This window comes from Populus trichocarpa, chromosome 18 (assembly GCF_000002775.5).
Source record: "Populus trichocarpa isolate Nisqually-1 chromosome 18, P.trichocarpa_v4.1, whole genome shotgun sequence".
Lineage (NCBI taxonomy): Eukaryota > Viridiplantae > Streptophyta > Magnoliopsida > Malpighiales > Salicaceae > Populus > Populus trichocarpa.
In genome coordinates this window covers 705062-728498 of record NC_037302.2, presented here as the reverse complement: position 1 = coordinate 728498, position 23437 = coordinate 705062, and the positions used below count along the sequence as shown (strand labels likewise).

The 23437-nt window shown below is 33.2% G+C and overlaps 2 protein-coding genes across 3 annotated transcripts; one reads left to right on the top strand and one right to left on the bottom strand.

The window, feature by feature from the left end:
* The first annotated feature begins 3253 nt into the window (after positions 1-3253).
* On the top strand, positions 3254-7993 carry LOC7458718 (glutamate receptor 2.8). Its single transcript, XM_002324339.4, has 5 exons — positions 3254-3733; positions 4899-6220; positions 6339-6651; positions 6751-7157; positions 7249-7993. The coding sequence occupies exons 1-5, from the start codon at positions 3460-3462 to the stop codon at positions 7825-7827; spliced, it is 2895 nt and encodes a 964-aa protein (XP_002324375.4). The 5' UTR covers positions 3254-3459; the 3' UTR covers positions 7828-7993.
* A 144-nt stretch (positions 7994-8137) lies between these two features.
* On the bottom strand, positions 8138-13676 carry LOC7458719 (histidine kinase 5). 2 transcript variants are annotated; one of them, XM_024589504.2, is made up of 11 exons: positions 13340-13676; positions 11989-12893; positions 11834-11890; positions 11493-11720; positions 11316-11409; positions 10893-11230; positions 10230-10638; positions 9954-10057; positions 8977-9783; positions 8663-8830; positions 8138-8415 (listed from the first exon to the last, which is right to left on the bottom strand). In XM_024589504.2, the coding sequence occupies exons 2-11, from the start codon at positions 12697-12699 to the stop codon at positions 8293-8295; spliced, it is 3039 nt and encodes a 1012-aa protein (XP_024445272.2). In that variant the 5' UTR covers positions 12700-12893; positions 13340-13676; the 3' UTR covers positions 8138-8292. The 2 variants fall into 2 exon arrangements, with proteins under 2 accessions (XP_024445272.2, XP_052305060.1); XM_052449100.1 differs by having other exon boundaries at positions 11989-12726.
* Between the last annotated feature and the right edge of the window lie 9761 nt (positions 13677-23437).

Here is a 23437-nt window from a genome sequence, read left to right as displayed (position 1 = left end):
ATGCCAGAATATCGCTCCAAATATACAGTGATTGATCTTTCATTTAAAATGGGAGGTTTTGGCTTTGTAAGTTCACTTTCCTATCTTTTTATTTCATTTCTTTCTATAGCTCATTAGTGTATAGTTTTATACTACCATTTTTTGTTTTGTGAATTTCAGGTCTTCCCTAAAGGTTCTCCTCTTGTACCTGACATATCAAGGGCGATTTTGAATATGGTCGAGGGAGATAAAATGAAGGGCATCCAGGATAAATGGTTTGGCGATCAAACTAGTTGTCCAGATTCCGGCCCTCAGTTTCGTCTAATACCCTTAGTATCAATACTTTCTGGGGATTATTTTTAATTGCTGGAATAGCTGCACTTGCTCTCATTATCTTCATAGTGATGTTTGTTCATCAGGAGGGGAGACTAGTCTTGAGACCCTCTGACTCCACAACTTCAATATGGAGTAAAATTCGACATTTGTTTAGCATTTTCAATCAAAGGGACTTCACATCCCATATCGAAGTGAATGACAGGAATGGGATTCTATATAGTTTGTGTCTGCAAATAAAAATACTTCTCGCGCGGATCTGATTACAGTGACAAACCCCCCCAACTAGATTTGCCTGTTTCTATCCTTGCAACATGATGAGTAGTGGTACAAAGAAGCTCGAAAGCTAAATGTGGAAATCTAAGAATTTTGAGTAATTAATTTTTAAGAGCTTAAGACAAACGCAAGAGCACTTGAATTCCATGGTTTCAACGCTTTCATCTTCATAAGGGCTTTGAGAAAGACCACTGTTTGAATGTTCTATTCAATGCTTGGCACAGGCTGTGTATTTTTAAAAAAAATTATTTTTTTATATATTTTTAAATTGTTTTAATGTGTCAATATTAAAAATATTTTTTTAAAAAAATATTATTTTAATATATTTCTAAAAAAAAGTTAAAAAAATAACTTTCGATTGCTAAAAAAAAAAATTGTTGGAGACTTGTGGTCTTTTATTTATTAAAATTTCATTGCCGAACATTAGTTGCATGATTAAATTAATCGATCGAGTAAATGGCTAGTTTGATTGATTCTCAAGCAATCTCGAATATATTCTTTATAGTCTAATAAAAAAAACTATAATTCCCTAGCTAGGTTCAATTTTCTATAACCAAACATTGAAAATAAAAATCATAATGGCAAATTTCTATAAATTGATATTCTTGTGATTATTAAAATTTATTAATTATATTATTTAAATTTAATACTTAAGTTGGCATCAAACAAAAATATTATTTAATTATAAATTAAATTTATCTATGAATGCATATTGACTTCTCGCTTGTCTCTCCATCTCCGAAGTTTGGAGCTACATGTAGTCTAAGGCAGTATATAGCAAACTTCTTTTGTTATCAACGCACAACAAGTTGTACTAATTTCAGCATCCTGAATCAAGCTTGCACCAATCAATGCAAACATATAACATAACCCGACCCGTTTCTGTTACAACCTTAATGGGCCTACTTTTGGGCCTTTCTGCTGTTTCAATTTTTGCTAGATAAACAACATGCTAAATTGTTATTACTTGATTTTCCGACAGTAGAAAATCAGGGAGCCGCATTTTTCAATTCCAAATACATTTCATAATTACAGCATAAAAAGGATTATTATGTTAGTATATTATTTAGAATTATTATGTTAATATTTTAGTGAAAATATAATTTATAGTTATGTTTTACTAATTAAATAATGTAGTCACTCATTTTATTTTATGATACACTATAATTACAGCTCATAATAATCATTAGAAATGATCTTAATTGCAATTAGTTCCAATGCCAGGGTAAATGTTGAATTACTATATTGCATCATTATAGAGCTTTGATAATTCTATTAGGGCATCAATAGGATTAAAATGAGTTACATTATTAAGATGGGGGACTACATTATTTAGAACTCTTGCTTGCTAGCTTATTTTATGGTTGTTTGTTTGTTGATATATACTATCCTTTCCGATTGAGTCATAGACAAACTATAACTAAACTCTCGTATAGTAATTTCTAGAGTTATTAAACCTAATCGGGTTGGTAAACTAAATTATTTTTAACTTAAAACATGACTCGAGTCAAATTTTATGTTGAATTAAGTTGAAAGTTGATTTAACAAGTTAACTTGTAATTTAATCAAAATTTAGGTAAGATCTGATTTAATTTTTAAAAAAATAATCAAAATGATATCATTTTAACTATCTAAATACCTGTGATTCAAACCTTTCTAGCCTTCAAGTAGTTGCCACCGTTTGGTTAAGGCTTTTTCCCATGAGTTTGTAACATTAGTTTCTATGGTGGATGGTGATCAAAGATAGAGACGTCTAGAACTCATATTTTTGTGTATTGTTATTAATTGGGATAGGGACGGATATTAAAACGTAGCAAACAAGAAGTAGCTAGGCAATTCAAAATAATGGCTTGTCTTAATTTAACAACATGCTGTCAATTTATAAATTTCCTTTGGAACAGTCAACAGTTGAGATTATAAGCGGGGATTATGCACAATACAATTCACAGTAAAACTATTATTTTGCTCTTGATCGGTAAGTTTCGGTTTAGAGGTATATAAATTTTTTCTACGAGATTTATTAGTAATTATATTAAAGAAGAGTATTAATCAATATTTTTATATTTTTTTTCTATAATATAATTATTAATGACCCTTAAAAAAATTTCTCTTTGATTCAGGGGCTTTTCAAGTTTTTTATATTTTTTTGTGCATGTAAATTGCTTAAATATCTCTAAAAATTAAATTTTTTTTTACTATGGATGCAAGGTGATTCCACCTTATAACAAGTGATATAACGAGTCAAATGAGAAATGTCAAAGTAAAAGCAAATCTTCTTGCGTCGTGTTCTTCCAATTTTGAACAACTTGATTAAATATCTCTTGATTTAGAAATAATGCAAATCTTCTTCCATCGTGTTCTTGGACAACTTGATTAAATATCTCTTGATTTAGAAATCGGTAATCGAAAGGATAGATTTATAATCAACCCGGTTAAATTTGTGATCCAATTAAATGAAACTTGATTAAAATTTAATTAATCTAACTAGCTCAAATATTCACATAAAAAATAAAAATTTTTGATTTTGTATTTTTCTTAAAAATGGAGGGCACAAAACACAGGAGTCGACTCTAAGGTTAGTTCATAGCTCAAAAAAGAGATTGGATTTGGAAAGTATATTTAATGAACTGACTGTTTGTTTGTATATGAGTAGCCTTACCAAACTTATGGTTTGATGGATCAAATTATGCAATTTCCTGGCAAGAAGAGTCAATGAAACTCTCCTCTCTTCAAACTGACACATTCGGGTCCTCCCCGCGTGCAGTTTCAAACCCTCTTGTGCTAAACCCGTGAGTGGCACCACCTTATAAACAAGACAAGACATTTTTCCTATCATAGCTTAAACCAGGAAATCTAGATAGAATCAGCAAGATGAGGAAAACCCCCTTAAAGCCTGTTATCTCCTTCTTGCTCTTTCTTTGTTTGAAGATTTTGTTCATGGAAACGGGAGTGGCACAAAACACAACTTCTATCCCAGTGAATGTAGGTGTGGTTCTAGACTTGGAATATTTTGATGTCAATATTGCTTTGAGCTGCATCAACATGGCCCTTTCAGACTTCTATGCCACTCGTGGTGACTACAAAACCAGACTGGTCCTCGCCATCAGGGACTCCAAGAAAGATGTTGTTGGTGCAGCTGCTGCAGGTTCCCTCTCTGCCTCCCCTCTTAATTTCTTGATATTATCTTCTCTTTTCTCCAATTATGAATCGTTTTTTTATCAAAAAGTGTTAAGAAAGTCAGCATTTTAACGGTAGATATTTACACATTCTGTGTTAATTATCCGAGGTTCTCAATCTGGAACTTCTTTTAGTTTGATCATAGAAATCCCTGTGTATAATTGTGGCTATACAGGGATGTGATGATGATGAAAATACTTCTTTATTTTACTAGGGTCCATCAATGATAAGGTGGGTCAGAACATATAAAAGTCATCATAAATTGTGGCTATCTTGCTTCAAGAGTCATCCTTTGTGAGCTGTATTTCTTGTTCGTATCTGATATTGTGGGCTAGACATTTTGCACTCCACGCAATAGAATTGTCTCCTTTGTACTTCCAACGTGGCTATCTGCATATGGAGATCATCTGACTTTAGAACTATATCAAAATACAAGGAAAAAACCTTCTAAAGAAACCTCTGCTCTAATATTAATTCAGAGCAGATGTTTGACAAAAGCAATATTCTTTTCATAGAGAGGAATATATTGCGATCTGCACATTTGGAGGCCAATTTCAACTGTCAGTACTCGGTAGATGAATATGTCATAAGAAGCTTGTTCACTTTTGGATTAGCTCATTGTATAATCTGTTTAACTTGTTATTGCCTTAGCGGCCGTCTTCTGATGAAATCTACAGCCTTAGATATACCTATCATTTATGCATAAACTATATAGGAACAGTGGTTCTTGCATATGTATGATCATCAATGAATAGGCCAGTTTTTACTCAAGTTGGAACAGGACTTTTAATTGACATTAAAATCTTTTGCCTCCTCGAGTTACGAAGATAAAAAGTTAGGTTCATATTCTGCCCAAAAATCTGGATTGATAGTGAGAGATACACATGGCTAGATCAGCAAGAATGGCTAGGCCAGAGAAGTATAGGTTAGTTTTTTTTGCTGTGGGGGCAGAGGAGAGGAGCTCACAAATCATAAAACATGTATTCAGAATGGTAATCCTATAAGAAAGTGGAATTTGATTTCTTTAGAATGTCATCCTATAAGAAAGGATGGTCCTTTGCTTGCTCTCTCTGCTGCACAAATTTGGTTCACGTAATGTCTTTGATTTTTCTTCTCTCCTTTGCGAAACGCAGCCCTCGACTTGATAAAAAATGTGGAAGTGCAAGCAATCTTAGGGCCATCAACATCAATGCAAGCCAATTTTGTTATTGACCTTGGAGAAAAAGCTCAGGTGCCCATAATGTCGTTTTCTGCAACAAGTCCTTTTCTTACTTCCATTAAGAGTACCTATTTTTTTCGAGCTACACATAGCGACTCAGCTCAAGTGAACGCCATAAGTGCATTATTTCAAGCCTTTGGATGGATAGAAGCAGTACCCATCTACATTGAAAATGAATATGGAGAGGGAATTATACCTTATTTAATTGATTCTCTGCAAGCAGTTGATGTTCGTGTCCCCTACCGGAGCGTCATTTCTCCATCAGCCACTGATGATCAAATTATCGAGGAGCTCTATAAGTTGATGACAATGCAAACTAGAGTTTTCATTGTGCACATGTATGGCTATCTAGGCACTCGGCTTTTTGCCAAAGCTAAAGAGATTGGAATGATGAGTGAAGGCTATGTTTGGATCATGACTGATGGTCTGACTACTGATTTCTTGAGTTCACCAAGTCCTTCCGTCACTGATACAATACAAGGGGTACTGGGTATTAAACCTTACGTTCCAAGAACAAAAGAGCTTGAAAATTTTCGAGTTCGGTGGAAAAGGAAATTCTTGCAAGATAATCCAAATAACATTGACGCTGAGTTGAGCATTTATGGACTATGGGCCTATGATGCTACGAAAGCATTGGCAGGGGCAGTAGAGAAAGCTGGAGCTACAAATTTTGGCTTTCAGAAGGCAAATGTTTCTAGCAGCTCATCAACGGATCTCGCAACTCTTGGCGTCTCCTTAAATGGTCCAAACCTTCTTCAAGCTTTATCAAACACTAGTTTCAAAGGCCTTACAGGAGATTACCATTTTGTTGATGGGCAGTTGCAATCTCCAGCTTTCCAGATAGTTAATGTGAATGGAAATGGAGGAAGAGAGGTTGGGCTTTGGACACCAACACAAGGACTCGTGAAACAATTGGAACCTACAAATTCAACTTCTATGTCCGGCATTTCAACTGCAATTTTTCCTGGGGATGCAACTGTCGCTCCCAAGGGTTGGGAGATTCCCACAAATGAGAAGAAGTTGAAAATAGGAGTGCCAGTGATCAAGGATGGCTTCGTTGAGTTTGTGGCTGTGACAAAGGATCCTAGTTCCAACACCACAAAAGTCACCGGATACTGCATAGATGTTTTTGATGCAGTAGTGAAAGCATTGCCTTATGCTTTGCCTTATGAGTACATTCCCCATGCCATGCCTGCTGGAACTTACGATGATCTGGCCTATCAAGTGTATTTAAAGGTAAAATATAATTATATCTTTTTTGTGTACTTATTCTATGTTTATGATATTGCATTGATATCATCCACGTTGATGCAAGTAAATTTCTTTCTTTTGCATTTTTGTTTACTGCGAACAGAATTATGATGCTGTGGTTGGAGACGTGTCCATTGTCTTCAACAGGTCCTTGTACATAGATTACACCTTGCCTTTCACAGAAAGTGGTGTCTCCATGATTGTTCCTATAGCAGACAACAATAGTAAAAATGCATGGGTCTTCATGAAACCTTTGACATGGGACCTTTGGGTGAGCAGTTTTTTTTTCTTTCTTTTCATTGGATTTGTTGTCTGGGTTCTTGAGCACAGAATAAATGAAGATTTTCGAGGGTCTGCTTCAGATCAAGCAGGAACTAGCTTCTGGTTTTCCTTCTCAACAATGGTTTTTGCACAGCGTAATCTCCCTTCCCCTTGTGAATTTCCCTTCTTCTGTAGTACTAGCACTCACCAATATATATATAAACACCAAATTGACTTTATGTTTATATTTGCAGGGGAGAAATTGGTTAGCAACTTGGCTCGGGCAGTGGTAATTATATGGTTTTTTGTTGTGTTGGTCCTCACACAGAGCTACACCGCCAGTTTAACGAGCTTACTTACAGTCCAGCAGCTGCAGCCTACAGTTACTGATGTACATGATCTCATTATGAAGGGGGGGTATGTGGGCTACCTGAAGGGTTCTTTTGTTCGAGAAATCCTGTTAGGCTTGGGTTTCGACGAGTCCAAGCTCATGATGTATAATTCTCCAGAAGAATGCCACGAACTCTTTTCCAAAGGAAGTGGAAATGGTGGTATTGCTGCTGCTTTCGACGAAGTGCCATATATGAAACTCTTTCTGTCAAAATATTGCACGAAATATACCATGATTGATCCTACATTCAAAACCGGCGGTTTTGGCTTTGTAAGTTCACTTTTCCATCTTTCTATTTCCATTTCCTATATGGCTAATAAGTGCATGGTTTCTCATCTATGCTTTGTTTTCGTGACTTCAGGTCTTCCCTAAAGGTTCTCCTCTAGTGCCTGATATATCAAGGGCAATTTTAAATGTGACAGAGGGGGATAAAATGAAGCAAATAGAGGATGCATGGTTTGGCAAAAAAGGCAGCTGTCCAGATTCCAGCACCTCAGTTTCATCTAATATCCTTAGTCTCAAGAGTTTCTGGGGATTATTCTTAATTGCCGGACTAGCTGCATTTTTAGCTCTCATTATCTTCATTGCCATGTTTGTTTACCGAGAAAGAAGAGACTTGAGGCCCTCTGATCCCACAGCTTCAATATGGGATAGAACTAAAAATTTCTTCAGAATCTTCATTCAAAGGGACTCGACGTCCCAAACATCCAGACAAATGGAACTGACTGATAGAAATGGAATCAGTCTGCCTTCTATGGGCGTGCCAAGTCCGTCAGCCTTCTCAGTTCACACACAATTTCCTGAAGATCCTTCTTCTACAGATTATGATTCTAGTCCAAATAGGCAAGCACCTCAAGAGGCAGTAATAAATATTGATCAGCTTACCAACCAAAATCAAGAGAGACCAACAGCTTTGGAAATTGACCATGAAAATAATTGACTTGTACATTATCATTTGACAATTAGAACCCCAGTAGCCATTAGTAAAGACATTGAATTACTGTATTGCGGATACATAGAAGTAATACGATTTTATAAGGATGTAAGTAGGAATAAACTGAGTTTCAGGATTTTAGTAAATTATCACAAGTATATCTCTTGCCCTTTGTCTCTTTCAGTGAAAATTCTGTTTTGTGTTAGTGTTGCTGAAGGGAATCCTGCATTAACTTCTGTACCTTCATGTCTGTTGTAGGCTTCTCTGCCTTTTCTTTCAAGTCCTAACTTGACTAGAAACCAGAGATTTCCTAATCTTTGAAGGAACAATGTTAAAATAATCTTGAAGAAGGGAAAGAATATTGACATGGATCTATACAACTTCTATTGAGATACTAATGGCTGCAAAGAGCATGTTACATTGGTCACAAAATTTTCCTAGCATTTTTTGTACACAAATTTACATCAGACATCATGGTAAATATTGTTCTAGGCACTCTTTTAGTTTTTGAAAAGTCACAGGCTTTGAAACAAATGAGTCCATACCATTTGCATAACATTCCTCTGCACTCTCTGATAATGCATTTGCTGTCATCTGCATTCACCAACTGAATCTGTTAGTATATGCAGACGGATTTAAGGCTTAAAGGGTGATGAAATAAGGACATGTTTCAGTGCTTCAGCGTAGCTCGGCTACTATAGAAAGCAAGCCACAATGCTTTGTGTTGTTTGATAATAACAAACATCTAACTAAAAACACTCAGGGTGGTAAGATTTCTAGTGAATCAGGAGATAGAATGGGGTCTCAGAATTTTAGAGGCTATTAAGAGTGAAGTGCTCACCGCAATTATAGGCATCCTCTTATCATAATGAATAGAACTCTGACTATCTTGTAATGAAGCTGAAGGCTCTATTCCAGCCTTAGCAGCAGCATCCCAATTGCCAGTTTCTTCAAAAGAACGAATCAATTGTGTAGCTTGAAGGCCATTCATTACCGGCATGCAGACGTCCTGCAAAATTAATGTCATACATGGTTACTGAAACTTAAGAATCTAAGTGTTCAGCTTAATCAAAATTGCATTCTCACATAATCCCATCAGAAGAACCATGAACAAAGAAAAGGTGGCGGTAGAAATGATTTGAATCTAGAAATTACCATCAAAACTAGATCATAACAACAGGACTGAACTGCACGCACAGCTTCAACTCCATTATTCACAACATCCATGGTATGGCCTAACTGCTTCATCATTGATTTCGTCACCATTACATTGATCTTATTATCTTCTACTAGAAGAATCTTTGGCTTTGGTTTTGATTCTGGTTTTTGTGGGATGCTGCTAGAAGTGCACTGAGAATTAATGACAGATTTTTCTTCTTCCTGACACGATCCTGGTGGTTCGGCTGTATTTGCCCTTAAGCTCACTTCTCTGCTTGATTCTGTGTGATTATTGCAATTTGTAGTGCCATTCGGGATTTTACAGTTTGTGTCGTCTTGACTTTGTTGACTTCTACAAACTACATTCTCGTAGTCACGTTCAGGGCTGTGACTAAATGAGCTTTCAGGTTCAGATAAGGTCTCAGCGACTTCAACCATAGAACAGGCATCCTCAACACAAGTCGTCTCTTTCAGTCTAACGTTACCAGAAGGAAATGAGCAAGAATCCTCTGAGATTCCATTAATTTTAGGGGATTTAGTAAAACCGATACTATGTGGCAATAATTTTTGGGTCCTGGTGGATCCATTAGAAGAGAATAGAGAGCCCAAAGTACGTGGTTGGAACTGAAAGAAGCCGGCAGTTTCATCCTCTAGTGGAGCTTCATGATCAGCCATCTCTGATAGATCATCAGGATCATCAGAAGAATCACAGGTTGATGATACCTTGTACGGTAGCACAAAGGTAAATGTAGATCCAGATTTCACTTTGCTAGACACAGTGAGACGACCTCCCATCAGCTCAACCTATTCCAAACGAATAGAATTGTAAGAAGGCAGTGTGAAAATCCGTAAGCACATAATGTTCTGTTTTAGTATTTTAAGTTATGAACGCATGTTTATACCAAAATGTTTCTGAGCACTTTGTTACAGTCAAATTGCAAATCAAAAATAGCTTTGGTGGAAAGAAAATTTACCAGCTGTTTGCATATAGCAAGGCCAAGCCCTGTCCCGCCATATTTTCGAGCATGATCTGCGCTAACTTGCATGTATTTTCTGAATAGAGTAGGCAGAGCATTTTCTGTTGCATGAATGAGAAATGTACTTAATAGTGCTTCCACAATAGAAACTAACTTGAGATGTAATAGACAGCCGCAGTGTTAATAGCCACAGAAAAGAAGCTGAATGTATTCTCAATTCTTCTTCAACTTGGTGTATAGTTTTAGAATAGAGTCAAGGTATCGATACTGTACCTGGGATTCCAATTCCAGTATCATAAACATCACAGCAAAGCCACACTGTTGTTCCAGGTACTTGAGGTTCCTCCCCTTCATCCCCATCCGTTGTGTTTCCATTCTTAACTGGGGTTTGAGGTTCATCACTAGGCAAATGATCTGGATATGGACCTTCACTGTATTTTTTACTGTGGAAACCTTTTCTATCACTGCAATTTTGAGATGACAGCTTAGGCTTGTCTTCTTTTATCTCAATTGTGGTTGACTGATCTCCAGATGACTTCTGATGGTTTCCTTCAGCTTTTCCATAACATGGATCCGATACGACATAAAGGTTTATCCCTACTTTCCCTTCATGAGTAAACTTGATTGCATTGGTGATCAGGTTGGTGAGGATTTGCCGGATCCTGAGAACATCTCCAATGACCTGAAATCGAAGCAGGTTGTCTTTAATAAGAAACTTGAAAAGCTAAATAATTACTGCACAAGTATCATTGAATTTAAAATGATGAGTTTGGCACATTGTTGCAACCCCTTACTAACACAAACAGATTTTGCCTTCAGACAGAGCTAAACGGTACAGAAGGATTTATGTTGCAGATTCAATTAGTAGAAACGCAGTACTCAAGGAAAATGCTGCCTCAAAAAAGACAGCTAAAAATTGTGTTGAGAAACTTTGACCTCAATGGGAACATCATCGGCTACACGTCCTTCCAAGGTCAGAATCTTTTGCAATGATGCTGCAGCAGTCTGCAATACATGCTTTACTACCTCTCTTGGTCGGAACTTTGTTGCTTCCAACTTCATAACACCTGACTCAACCTTGGAAAGGTCGAGTATATCATTTATAAGTTGAAGAACCAAGTCTCCTGAAGATATCATCACATTCAATAATTGTCTTTGCTCGCGATCAAGGTTTGTAGTGGAAAGAATCTCAGCCATGCTGACAACTCCAGAAAGTGGAGATCTTATTTCATGAGACATGGTCGCTAGCATTTGTTTCGCACGCATTGTTTCCTCTGAAAAAGTGCAGAGAGACAAGGTCAGATTGAGATTCTCTTCCACAGAAGTCACCACTGCACAATTTTCCGCCGAAAAACTAACCTGTTATATGGATTGTTTTGTTAAGTTCTGTTTCCTTGGCTTTCTGTACTGCTATCTGCTCTCGAAGCTGTGCCATTTTCTCTCTTTTCCTCACCTGTTGTGCATTCAGGAACATAAATGTCCATACTTCTCCAAGATAATGAAGATTCTAAATAACCATGAAAAAGAATTATTTACCTGATCAGTTACATCCATTCCCATATAGTTTATACCGATCGTCTCCCCGGACTTGCTAAACACTGGCTCTACATAAATCAAAAATGTCTTTGAACCAAATAATTCTGTCTCAAATGTGATTTCCCTCTTTGCAGGCAATCCTTTATCCAAAACTTCTTTCTTAAAATCTTGAGATTCCTTCACTCCTGAGCCTGAAAAAATTTCGACATCTGTTTTTCCTAAAATTTCCTGAAAAATGTGAAATGCACAATATAGATAGGTAACTCAGAGCGACTCCAGCTAGCTAACAAAATTCTTTGAAGAAGAACAACGAAAACCCTGCCTCGATTACAATTTCTTACCTCCTCTTGCAAACGCGGAAACTGATTGTAGATAAAGCGATATCTTAAATCCTTATCCTGAAAGAAGAAATTGCCAGCAAATCAGACCTTTTAGCTAGAAATTGGCCATATGGCAGAAAGAATAGGTGGGTTTTCATCATTTTTACTCCTAATACCTGATGGCCTATAACAACAGGAGCATTTTGAAGCACAAAATGTAAGAAATTATCAGCCCTTTTCAGAATCTGTGTCAACTCCTCAACTGGTGAGGATTGCTTTTCCAAGTTCTGTAAGCTTTCCTGTAACTTCTCCATCAGTAACTGCTCTCTGTGGACACTGGCCTCCAACAATTTCTCTAAATCCTTTGCTCGTTGTTTCCAGTATGCAACAGTGTCGAATTCGGCATCTATGTTTACTTTCTTGCTTTGAACAATGATATCACGTTTTCTCCGAGGAATATCTTGATATAAATCAATTATTTCATCCAATATAGAAATCGGTCGTTTATCGCCACTGTATCTTTCTTCCTCAAACCGAAAATCCTCCAAGATCTCCAATTTCTTGAGCTCAACTTCCTCCCTTTGTTTGCTTAAGATGTCAAGCTCTTCTCTGAGAAGGCGGACTGCATTTGCATGCTTGTATTCCCAATGTTGAACAAGATGTGTCAACTGAGAAGAGCCTCTATCAGTGTAATTGGTCAGCTCGACGAGATGGTGGAAATCAACTATAGTTGGCTCCTCAACTATTGTAACCTCCTCTAACATATCTTGATCCCCTACCGGCTTCTCTACATATGGTTTTGAACTATCAATATCTTCAGGCCACATTGAAGGGAGGGCTTCAATGTCCATATCCTCCATTTGTTCGTTCTCCATTTCGCTGACCATTAAATTACTTGCATCAAATCTTTGCTTCTGTCCAGAAAAGGCTACTGAATCAAGCTACTTACGCCACTCTAGTCCCCGGAACCAGTCAAAAACTTCAACCTTATTAAACCCTTTGCTCGCATTAGAAAAGCTTCCAAAACCATGAAATGGAAGCACTTTATTTTGACTAGAAAATTATGAATTCCTATTGGAACCTACAGAACAAAATGAATTACCAGAGGAAATCACATCCTACACTTCAGAAATAGGAAATCAAATAAGCATCTGCAAACATATCATGCAGCAAGATCATGAATTTAAAGGAGGAGCAGAAGAAGCAACAACAGCAAAATTGGATGGCTATACAAATTACAGCGAAGTCGATTGGCTATAGTAATTTAACCAAATATCAAAAAACAATAAAACTTGATATAGAGAAAGGAGGATTCATTGATTTAAAACAGTTAACCAAACAAAAGAATTCGCTCTCCATTCTGTCAACCAAACAAAGGAATCCTTGCATTACGTCATTAATCTATCCAACCTTGAGTAACTTTAGAAGACAACAAGTGCAAACACATGTCATTGTCAAAAACATTTCACGTACAAAGCAAAAGATCCATCAAAGAAAACAATTCAAGAAACAAAGGAGCCGACTAACCTTGGTGAATCAATGGTGATGGAATCAAAGTTCATGCAACCAAGAAGCAAAGAAGATCAAGAACACATGGGCAGACAAGAAAATGAAAGTTTAAGGGCAAAAACTTTTTCACTGTAGATCTGATGAAGAGTCTGGATACTGGTCTTAACTACTGAGTCGTTAGTTGTCAATGAATAATTAGCCACTAACAGAGAGAGAGAGAGAGAGGAGAGCATGTGAGGGGAAAAAAAGATAACCAAAAAAAATGTGGAGAGAAGAGAAGGTATAATACTAACACTATAGTTTAGCTAGTACAAGCATCAAGAAGCCATGTGCATTTGGAGGTCAAAAATATTAGAGAATTCTTTAAATTTGGACCTTTTTATTCAATCTTTAATTTGTGTAATAATTTATACAATAAAGTTTCTGTCTTCTTTCTTTTTCGTTTTTAAGGTCACATTCATGGCTAGAACTTAAAAAAAAAAAAAAAAAAAAGGAAATCACCAGCTTGCTCTCTCTGTTTTCTTGCTCCTGTTTCTCTGAGAGAGATATTTTATTTTTCATTATTTTTTTGGAAAGTTTTTGATCAAGTATTTTTTAAAATGGGAAGGAAGCTCTCCTTGTTCCCCGCCTTTTACTATTCCTAGGATACGTGTTGGGGTGGCGCGTGGGTACTGCGCCAGGAAATGGGAGCTTGTATGCTGAGAATACACTCCATTTACAGGGAAGCAGCTGAAAAGTTTATGTTAAATGCATCTACCATTGTTAGAAGGTTAATAATTAATTTAGTCCACAAATTAAAACTCAAACGAGAGATCTGGTTTGATTTAAATAAAAAAAATTAAACAATGTTATTTTAATTTTTTTTAAATAAAATCTTGAAACAATACTATTTAAAATTAACCCATTTAATTTTTGAACCAAAAATTATGTCGGTCCGTTTTTTGCTTTAAACATGGATTAGTCTACCTAATCCATTGAAATTTGGGTTTTGCTTGAGATTGTATTCTTTTGACATTGAAATTCGGGGGTCTTTGACGTGAAGATATGACCTAACAAAACTAGATTAAACGTGTTTTTTCAATTTGTTTTGAACACTAATAATGTAATTGAAATTCTCATGTCTATCCAATTTGATTGAACATTGTTTAGCTAAAAATCTAAAAAAAAAATAAGAAATGGTTTGTGAGGAATTAAATTATACAAAAATCCAATAGGCTGTTTTTATTTTTACGTTTCAAAAGTGTTTTTGAAAAAAAAATTATTTTTTTCTTTGCTTCAAATTAATATTTTTTTAGTGTTTTCAAATCGTTTTGATGTGCTGATATCAAAAATAATTTTAAAAAAAAATTATTTCAATGTATTTTCAAGTTAAAAATATTTTGAAAAGCAATCACAATCACAGTTCCAAACAGATTAAAAAAAGAGAGAGAGAGAGAGAGGAGGGAGATTAAGAGTCCAGGTGATTAGAAAAATCGATAGTCACAATCATTCCATGCAATATCTATTTATATATTTGTATTAAAATAAATTTTTTATTTTTTTATATAAATATATCAAAACTATTAAAAAATATCAATTTAATATTTTTAAAATTAAATATACTATTGAAATACAGCTGGACAAAGTTCTAAACGCAAAAGCAAAACGGCGCCTGCGACAGCTGATTTATATATAAGCAATGGAGTAATTAAGTTGGGCATTAATTACGTAACCTTTGTGAAAGGAACACTAAAATATACATAAATTAAAAGGTTTAAATAATTTATATGAGCAAACACACATTAAATTAGATTAGTTCGAAGGCCATGGTGTGATAAAAGGCAATGCCTATAGTTTATGCTGCCATGACTACTAAGCCATTTCCTTGTCACCTTTTCTCTGGCATTTGAGCTTTGCCTGTATAGCAATTCCCTATTTATTGATCCTCATTATCAATAAAGGCCAAAATATTTAGAAGAAAAAATAAATACTGCCAAAAATAAGAAAAGAAAAAATTGTCATTCCATTGATTAACGGTAATTAAAAGGGATCAGCCGCCTTTTCACTGTAGATTTTACTTTGTAAATCTCTTTTCACTATGGATTTTATTGTGCAAATCCACAGTAAAAGACAGATGCCTTTTAGGTATAAGGTTTTTTTTTCTCAATTAATCATTTTTTGTTTAATTTAATTTTTTAATATTAAATTTTTTCTATTTAGTTATCGTACTCTCATAACACATATTCCAGGTTTGACGGGTTAACCTGGTTTGGTGGGTTAACCCAGTTGACTTAGATTTTTTTTCTTTTTTTTGAATTAGTTTTTTTCTTTCAATTTCTTCTTTTAATATGGATTTAATTGAAAATTAAACTTCATGATTTGTTTTGTTTATTTTTTATTAAATTATCCTAATATCATGAAGGGGTTTTACTATACCCCTCCTCCCAAAACACTATTCATTAGAATAGTGCTTTACTTTGTTTTTTTCTTTTTAATTAATCTTTTTTGTTTAATTTCATTTTTTAATATTAATTTTTTTATTTAATTATCACGTTTTCATAACACGACCTTATAGTTAAACTCACATTCAAGGTTTTTAGATCTAGCATTGCAGTTAGATCCAATTAAACATAGATTAGACAAGTTTAATATTCTTATTAATATTATAAATATTACTATTGATATTATAATTAATATTTTCTCGTGTGTGCAGTACTCTAGTACAAATTATTTTCCCAAGTAATCCTTGCAGATTGAGTCTGCTGTGATATTCCATTGACTTTTTATTATGATTTATTTTGATATTCCATTAATTAAACAGTTTTCTTCTTATTATTATTAATAATAATTCCAACGTTTTCCAAATTGTATGGCACTCACAGTCCAAATAAGGAAAAAAAATAAATAAAAGACGGAATGATGATTGGAAGGACACAGCAAGGGATCAGCTTTTTGGTCTTCAAAAGACAATATTTTAATTTATAGCCGTCTGTGTTCTATTATTTGAACTCTAAAATACGCAATTGACACAGAACAATCTGTTGCCATCCACAGCATAGAATCATGCGTACGTTAAGTATTCATTTGAAATTAGAATTTCCGTCAGAGAAAATTATAATAACATGATGTTGATTTTTACTCCGGAAGAATATATATTTATGAATATGAAATCTTAATTAATTCAACATTTGAATGGGCTATTTATTCATGAAAAATTACCTTCTTGTGATAAAATTTAAATCCAAGATAATTAATAATGTTTGTTTGAGAATAATATAAATCATATTTTAAGACCTTACCTAACAGCTTAAACTTTTAGGTTAACACGGTTTTTTAACATAATATTAAAATCTTGATGACCAAACAGTCACGAGTTCACTGGAGCTAATTAAAGGAATATATTAAAAAATAATATAAATTATATCTTGTAACCACACCTAATAACTTATAATATTATAAAATAAAGACTCACATTACTATCACTGAGCTAGAACTCAAGAGTAATTTTATATTGATAAATAGCATATTTTAATTTGACGGTTTGAATTTAGTTCTTCAAAATCATGTAACACAAAAGGAATTTTTAATAAAGTTAAATTACCAATGAATGTCAACTACTTTCGTATACCCTATGGTTAATTTAAAATCTCAAATAAAATAGAATTAATTCAGAGAAACCACTTTGCTTAAGCATATTTTAATCGAGTTCGTCCTAGCAAGCTAGCTCCACCTAATTATTAAATAATTGAATCCCCTTTTTATGGAATAAATTAATTAAACCCCTTTAATGATCATAAAGAAAGGATGGTGAAAGTGAGATTAGTGACACTGATATATAGATTAATTAATCAGCCTTAAAAGAGAGAGATGATTGGTCGAGACAGCATCCTCAATACATGGATTAGTTAACTATAAAGAAATTTTGGTAAACGTGATGCAGTCCCTTTCCCTGTGTTTATCAAATATGGTAATAATTATTTTATTTTTAGAGCTGCTGCTAATTAATTAAATCATAATGGTATAATTAACTACAGAAATTGACACCAATGTGATTAGCTCTCATACCTACCGACCTTGAAGAACTACACGTGTCACTTTCATGCAATTGAGGATCTGTTTGTGAAGTTTTTCCACAATTTCACATTGGTATTTCATAAATTCTTGCCTGATGTTGATGTGATGTGATGTAGAGATTTAATTTATGGAAAAATAAATAGTAGAGATACAATAAATTATATGACCTAATACATTCAAGTTTAAACTATACTTATTAAATCTGGTTTGGAGATTAAATAAATCTAGATCATTAGGTTATTAAGTCAATCGTGATTAATTATTTTTATTAAAATAATATAATTATTTTAAAAAAAAATTGAATATTAACTTTTTAAATTTAATTTGATTGGATTAACTTTGAATTTAATACATGTTTAAGTATAAAAACCCCTCCACACACATAAAATAAAGTTAATTTCGCATAATTAATCAAGAGTTGTATGCTTTGTCATCACATGTCCATAATTCTTTTTAGGTACGGAGGAATAAGACACATGTCCTCTAGATTTTTCTTTTTATGGTCGGCATTATGCTAAACTGTTTAAGATATTGATTCTCAACATGAATTTATAAATTAAGGGTGAGTGTCATATTTGAAAATATATTAAAATAATATTTTTTATATTTTTAAAATTATTTTTATTATTAATATATGAAAACAATCAAAAAAATAAAAAAAATAATTTAAAATAAAAAAAAATACATCTTTTAAAAACGTCATTCCAAACTCCTTTCCAAATAGCTTGGAAGATCCCAGCACACAACATTAAACTATAGGATAGTTCCCTATTCCACTCTCAGAAGCCCTAGCAGTTTCATTTGGGAAACAAATTTTGTATACCAAGTCTTCATGAACAATTATATATATATATATATATATATGAATTGGGTTCGAAAGTATAACCAATCTACCTATATATTAATCGTAATTAATATTGATGCTACCATCCACTTAAGAAATTAATAGCCTATGCAGCTAGCTACGAGCTAAATGCATTGCTCAACAAAAGATACGAGGAGCAAGGAGTGCAAAGTGGATTAACAATCACTAATCATTAATTATCAAAAAGAAATCTGAGAAAACTCAAGGAGTAATTGCATGGATCATCATGGGTTTTGCGAGTCCTGACAAGATTCATGCTGGGTCTCATAATTTGGTGCCTTGTGTGGCAAATGTCAATTGGGTGTGCTAAAATTAACCATAGCTAGCAGACGCATCTGCCTGGGCTAGTGTGCAAGTCCAAACAAATACTATACTTTTGCTCGCGTTCATCATTTGGGATTGGAGCCTTTAATCAATTTGCTAGTGCAGTGAATAAAAATATAAAATTATTATTAAGACTAAAATTAAAGAAATATTCATCACGAGGAGGCAGTACAGATGTGTTTGAGTTGGGATGCTGACCCACATGCTTCCTTGTAGTAAGTATTTATTTTTTATTTTTTATTATTATTATTGCTATTATGGACAGCCGACCCACCGCCATTATCTCTCAATCATAATATACAAATTGCTTGCTGATGCAAGAATTCCATACATTTGTTTCTCTTTTTTTAAATAAATACTAAAATGCAAGAATTCCTTGGATTTGAAAAGCTATAGTTTATCTCCTAGAGACTCGGCAGTATTCTGCTTTGGTCCCTGTAGTTTAGTTTTTTTAATATTGATATTGTAGTCTCAAAAGGTTCTGATTAGCTCCGGCCTTTTAAAAGGCTAAGGAAATCAAAGTACAAGACCACTTTTTTATTATTTTTTTGGGTTTTTTTAAGGATTGTTGCGAGGTAATATGATGTATATAGAAGCTTGGAAAAAAAGAAGAGAGAAACCATGAAAAAAAAAAGAAAACAAAGGATTTGATTCTCCATTTTTGTTCGCTATTTGACGGCAATTAGAATAAAATACGATAGAGATTGCGTTTTAAAGTGATTTTCACTTAAAAATACATTAAAATAATATTTTTTTTATCTTTTAATATAATGTGATAAATATTGCATCAAAATGATTTTAAAACATAACAAAAAATTAATATTTTTATTAAAAAAATTTGACCGCACTCCCAGACAACATACCAAAAGCTTTAGAAACAAGATTAAAAGCTTTTTTTCAAAATATGAAATCATAATTGAAAAACCTAAACTATAGGGATTGAAGTGTAGGATCTAAAAGGTATTTTACCCCTAAAAAGTTTTAGTGGGCCCCTGTATAGAAAGGCGTGGGCCTTCTTTAAAGAAAGAATAAAGTGGGTTTAGATTCAATGGAGGGTCAACGTCTGAAGAATCCATGTAAGAGAGGAAAAGTAAGACTGTTGTGTTCATGTTACCATGAGGGCAGCTCCACCTTTACAATCGAATACATCCATCACACACCATGTGATATGCATCATTATTATGCAAATGAAACCAAACTTTACAACATTGCAAAAAGAGGATGCCCTTTATTCAAGTTAATAGTAATACGATCTTAATTTCATGTTGATGATTGATCTCAATTTTAACTATAGAGATTTTATTTTACCATTTTTGTTATATTAAATATAATTTGGATCGCCTGATTAATCTAAAATAATATCATTCAGAATTCTTTTAAAAAAATTTAAATAACATGGTTTTAAAAAAATTAAAAATTTAAATAAAGTCTTGACTGGGTCATGGATTAACCCACCGAGTTAATTTCCATCTAATTTAGAGATTATTTGGTAATGTGGTAGCGGTTGATTTTTAAAGTGTTTTTTACTCGAAAATGCATCAAAATAATATATTTTTTTTATTCTTTAAAAATTATTTTTGATATCAGCACATCAAAATAATCTAAAAACATAAAAAAAAAATTAATTTAAAGTAAAAAAATTTTAAAATTTTTTACAATATAAAAACAAACTGAATTTTAATTTATTATTTAGATTGTTTATAGCGCTACTTTAGTTAGAGGATAGCCAAATCTTAGAGTGAAAAAACTATGTAAATCCAAAGAGCATTGGGAATAAAAGAATTAGAAGAAAGTACATTTATCAATCATGCATGAATGTTCTTGCGTCATTTACCACTTATATACTTGTATCATAAAAAAAATGGTTTGCAAATTGCAACATTGTTGCCGAAACATAATTCAATATAAATTAGTGTGTAAAAATCCCTCGAACCCCGGAAGCGCCATACCATGAAAGATTGTGATCTTGACAACTCCATGACAAAAGAAATGCCCGCCCCATGAACCCTACATTTCCACTCCTCTTGTAGGACATATATCCATGTTGATTTGATATGGCTTTTCTCAATATTCTCTCCATGTAATTTGGTGTTTGTGTACCTATGGCGAGTGACATATATATATATATATACACTTTGAGTCAATATATGATCTCCCAAGCCCACCAAGTGCAAATGAATGGTTTTTTTATTGGATGATGATCATTACATTAAAAAGGTTATTAAATTAACAGCCAAAGCAAAATATAAAAATAAAACAAAAAAAAAATAAAAAACATACTTAAAGAAAAACAAAACTGATATGCTACAATAAATAAAAAAAAAAAACTAACTAAAATTTCTTATTACACTAGAATTTGATGCTATCAGAAAATTTTAAAATATTATTTTTTGTATAAATACCGATGAATGGTTATGTTGTTAGGTTTCTGGTTTCGAAAATACTAGCTAATTTTCTGCTAGAAAGAACATTACATCCATGTCGAAAGAGTTTTCGTAGCCACCTGAAGATATGATTGAGGACCCATTAAAACATTAGGGGGCTAGAAGGGTTCTTGATCGAGAATGATGTTCAGCATTTTAGGGCACATAATTATATATATGGGTAGTGGACAACACCACTCCGGGATTTCTTGCCTAGCTTTCTGATCATAGCTAGGGTTTCTTTTCTAGCTAGCATGATAATTAAGTAATTGCATGTCACTTTCGTTTGTGGATAGTATATTGTACTTGATTTGGTTCTTACTAAGTGAAACCAGGAGCTTAGAACAAAAAGATTGCTTGCTGATAAAAACAGTTTCATATCTCTGTGATCCTAAAATCTATGTAGCTGCTAGCCTTTTCTGTTCCTTTTCTCCTTCTTTCTGCACCTACTCACGATCAGACAAAATATTGCTTGATCATAAAAGCACCACATATCTTACTTTCCATAGTCTATGATAGCTATTTTAAGCTTTTTTCTCTTTCCTCAAACTTTTTTTTTTTATTTAAGGAAACCTATCTCCTGAAAAAACGTACTTTGTGGGCTCAGATGAGTGAGTAAAACCTCGGCTGTTCCACGTTCTTACAAGAGATGCACACCCTGACTCGAACTCGAGACCTGCTGTGCAGATCTCAAGCTTTTTGTCATCACGCTACGCCCCTTGAGGACTCCTTCCTCAACCTGCTCAAACCAACAGTCCAATTCTTCGCAGTAAAAACCATGAACTTATCGAAGTGTTAAATAAATTCCCCGCCGTAGAATGAACCAATAAATAAGAAACTAAACGATTTCGACAAGATTTATTTAAATTTCTCCTCTTGATTCACAAACAAGTCTGCGCTAGGCTTTTTACATGATTCATTAACTGAGTATTCAAAACTATCCAACTTTTTCACTCGGTTACGACAGCCATTTGCATGTTTTGAGTTGGGATGTAATTACGAAAGCATGCATGTTCTTACATTATTGGATATAGCTAAACTAGTCATGGCTCACATGGCTAAGCCCATGTTATGTCTATTCTAAAATCTTCTTGGTCTGAGACCTTTCTAAGCCTATCAACTAATGCTTTCAAAAAAATAAAGCCCAGCAACTAGTTTTTAGCTTTGCCCCAGTATGATAGTATTTGTCTTTTCTCAATTTCTTTCCTCAAAACTCTTCAATTTCTTCCCTTTTTTCGTGGCCATGGAGATCTATCACTGTATATTGACAAAACAAAAAAAAAAAACATTTTCTTATAAGGACATGTTCACAATAATTTGAAAAGGTTAATGGGTTTGTCATAGATTTAATCACTTCAACAGATTATTACCTAACCAAGTGCAAGCCCCTCCCCTCAATACGTACGCAGTCTTTCTCACTAGTCACTTATCTCGTGTAGCAATCCAAGAAAATAATTTTTAAATTTTTTTAAAAAATAAATTTTAGAAAAATAAATTATTTTTTGATATTTAATACTGCCATGAAAAATAAATTAAAAAAATATTTTTCAGTGTTTGGTTATTATGAAAAATAAACTGGAAAATAGTTTATTAATGTTTTTTTTTTTCAAGTTTATTAAAATAATAAGGAATAAATATTACAAATTAGAAAGTTGAATAAGAATGGAATTGAAAAAAAAAATCTAATTTCATAAATTATCTCAAATAAAATAAATAATAATCAAAATAATAGAGATTAAATCTAACAGATAAAAAAATTGAAAGATAATGAAATTAAAATAATAATAATAACAATTTTATAAATTATTTTAAATAAAATAGGTAACAATTAAAAGAATGAGAATCAAATTTGATAGATAAAAAATTTCAATTAAAAAAATAATAAGAGAAAAGTAAATAACAATCATAAAAATAAGGACCAAAGTTAATATAAAAATCAAATTTTAAGGTCAAATTAAATCAAAATTTAAGGGATGAAATTGAAAAAAAAATTCAAACAAAATATATAGCAATTAAAAGTTTGAGGACCAAATTTGACATAATCAGCAAATAATATAATATTTCTAAATTTTTCACAACTTCTGTAAAGTGTTTTCCGTCCAAAATAAAAGGAAAATATTTTCCTGGAAATCAAGCTAAATTTTTATTTGATAGGAAAATATTTTCTGTTGACTGAAGAGCGTTTTCTGTTGACCAACTTTTTAATAAAAAAAAATTAAATTTTTTTTTTAAAAAAACTACTTTCTAGAAAACAAACACGTACTAAAAAAAACCTAAAAAGAAAAAAAAGGGATAGAAAATATTCAGTATTTTCTTTCTTTTCTTTTCAGCTAAAAACCCATATTTGTCAGGTTCAAAAACAAAGAAATGAAGATTAAAAAAATTAAAAGTCAACACTTTGTTTTAGAAAATAAAATCTATTTAAGTTATTAAAAAGACAAGAACAACTAC